We start from the raw sequence: 2,126 nt of genomic DNA, 5'->3' as shown, positions 1-2,126 counted from the left end.
GAGAGTTGGCGCGGCGGCGGCGCCGGCGCTAGAGGTGACCGAGGCAGCGGCGGCCGCGGGCGCCTCCTCCTCTTTTTCCTCCTCCTCCTCCTCCTCCTTCTCCTCCTTTTCCTTCCTCTCCGGCCATGGAGAAGGCGGTCGGCGCGGCGGTAGCGGTGACGGCGGAGGAGGGAGGCGGTGAGGGCGGCGGCGGCGAGGCCGGCAGCGCCACAGCAGGGCCCGGTCCCCCGGAGGGGCCGAGCGGCCCCGCCGCGCCCCCGTCGCCGTGCGGGCCCGGGGCGGCCGGGCTGGTGCGGGTGTGCGACCTCCTGCTGAAGAAGAAGGCGGTGCCGGGCAAGGCGAAGCGCGGCGGGCGGGCGGCCCGGCCGGCCAGCAGCAGCGAGAGCGGCGGCGGCGGCAGCGAGAGCAGCAACAACGGCAGCGACGACGAGGAAGAGGAGGAGGAGGAGGAAGACGAGGAGGAGGAGGAGGAGGAAGAAGAGGAGGTCTCCGAGGTACGGCGCGGGGGAGGCCCCGGGGGTTTCCCCTGCTGATCCGGTTTCATAATTCCAGCTCGCTCCCGGCTCCCCCCGCCCTCGGCCCTGCGGCAGAGCCGGGAAGGGGCAGCACCTCGTGGTGGGGGACGGCCGATCCCGGCCTCCGGTTCCCCCCCCGCTCGCCGGGATGCGGGGCCGGCTACCCCCGGTTTTCCCCAGGGATCGGAGGCTCCCGGGGAGCCGCAGCCAGCGGCCGCCTTCATCCCCGGTGCGGCTTTAGCCCGAAGGGAAAGGCCCAGGAGCCGCTGCAGGTGCTGTCTGGCACGGTGCTGTGTGCCATGTGCTGTATGGCCATGGATATGGGAGCCGGGAGAGGGAGAGCCGAGCGGGGGGAGTGCTCCGGAGATAGGCCGGAGCTGCGTGGCTGGGGAGGTGCTGGCGCGCCCAGCGGTGGGAATAAATCGTCTTGGAGAGAGCGTGCAGGTAAAGCAGGTGAAGGTGCAGCCAGCCCAAAGCTGCCAGAGAGGCCAGGGCGTTGGACTGCCGGTTCTCTCCCAACCTGAAAGCCGCCCTGGTTCCGTGCAATGCAGAAAGAAGCCCAGGGAAGCATTAGTAACTCGATTTTGTCTGGTGTTAGGGTTTTCAGGTAGGTATCGTTGGAAAAGGCCGGTAAGGCTCGAGCCCCTTATTTGCATGTGTAGTCACACAGGGTTGCTTTGCTGAATGGTTTTAATTCTGTAACCTCCCCAGCTGAACGTTCACTTCCGCTTTGGTTTTTGGGGTTTTTTTTTTGAGTTGTGTCCGCAAAAAGTCCACTCTGAGGTTTTTTAGCTTTTCTTTGAACTTGGTTTCCAAGAGGTTCGGCTTTCGAGTGGTGTATCTACAGTTCTGTTAGAAATCGGGCAGGAAGGAAGGGTCTGATAGGTTCAAGGAAGGGCTGGGCTGGGATGGTGATAGGTTTTTCCACGGTTAAGCAACAACTCTGCATTCTATTCCTGCTGAAGTCGATACAAGAAGCATTTTTATCCAGCTGTTTGAGATAAATTGCACGCAGTGAGCGTGTCTCAAACAAGTTGCTTGTTTCTCTGGTGTTGATTTTTGGGACAGTCAGTATCGTTGTGTAGGTAGAAGTTTTTTAATTGTGTAAGACTTGGTAGGATAACTGGTTTGCTGCTGAGCTATGTTGCCCAGCAGTCCTACAGGTGCTTGGAGAGCTCTGCTGAGCAAAGGCCTTTGAGATTTGCTGTGGCAATGCGTGGTGAGGGGCTGGAGGCCCTGGAGTGACTTCATTGTATCTGTGGGCTGCCAAGCCCTGAGATGAGTTGCCTGTGATGGAAACATTCCACAGAATTTGTGTCAACTGAGACCTGCTGGTGGGAGCAGGGGCAGGTTTCTTGCAGTGGTCCATGATCATTCTTCCCAGTGGCTCCTTCTACTGGGAGCTTTCAGGTGGAACCAATCGTGTGTGTGGCAGGATGAGAAGGGCAGAGACAGCTGAGGAGTTCAGGTGGTGGATGAGGTGAGCCTTTGCCTGCATGCTCTGCCTTCAGAGCCATAAGCACCTATTTCACCCTCTTGGGGAGCTGCAGAGAGGAAAAAATGCCAGTGATCATTAAATATCATGAGGCAGCAGAATACTTCACTTTTTTT

General features: G+C 59.7%; 1 protein-coding gene across 9 annotated transcripts in view; it reads left to right on the top strand.

Moving 5' to 3' along the window:
* The first annotated feature begins 19 nt into the window (after nucleotides 1-19).
* The window catches only part of ANKRD17 (ankyrin repeat domain 17), a 69,038-nt gene continuing 66,931 nt past the window's right edge, over nucleotides 20-2,126 (top strand). For 5 of the 9 annotated variants that reach the window (XM_086890866.1, XM_086890865.1, XM_086890858.1 and 2 more), the window contains exon 1: nucleotides 20-494. In XM_086890866.1, coding sequence (XP_086746992.1) covers nucleotides 126-494 — 369 coding nt within the window. In that variant the 5' untranslated portion in view covers nucleotides 20-125. The remainder of the gene's footprint in view (nucleotides 495-2,126) is intronic. The other 4 variants (XM_086890868.1, XM_086890867.1, XM_086890860.1 and 1 more) reach the window with 1 other exon arrangement.

The sequence above is a fragment of the Cyanistes caeruleus genome, chromosome 5 (assembly GCF_971803275.1).
Source record: "Cyanistes caeruleus chromosome 5, bCyaCae1.hap1.1, whole genome shotgun sequence".
Taxonomy (NCBI): Eukaryota; Metazoa; Chordata; class Aves; order Passeriformes; family Paridae; genus Cyanistes; species Cyanistes caeruleus.
The sequence above is the reverse complement of the archived record's forward strand: the minus strand, read 5'-3'. Positions and strand labels throughout refer to the sequence as shown.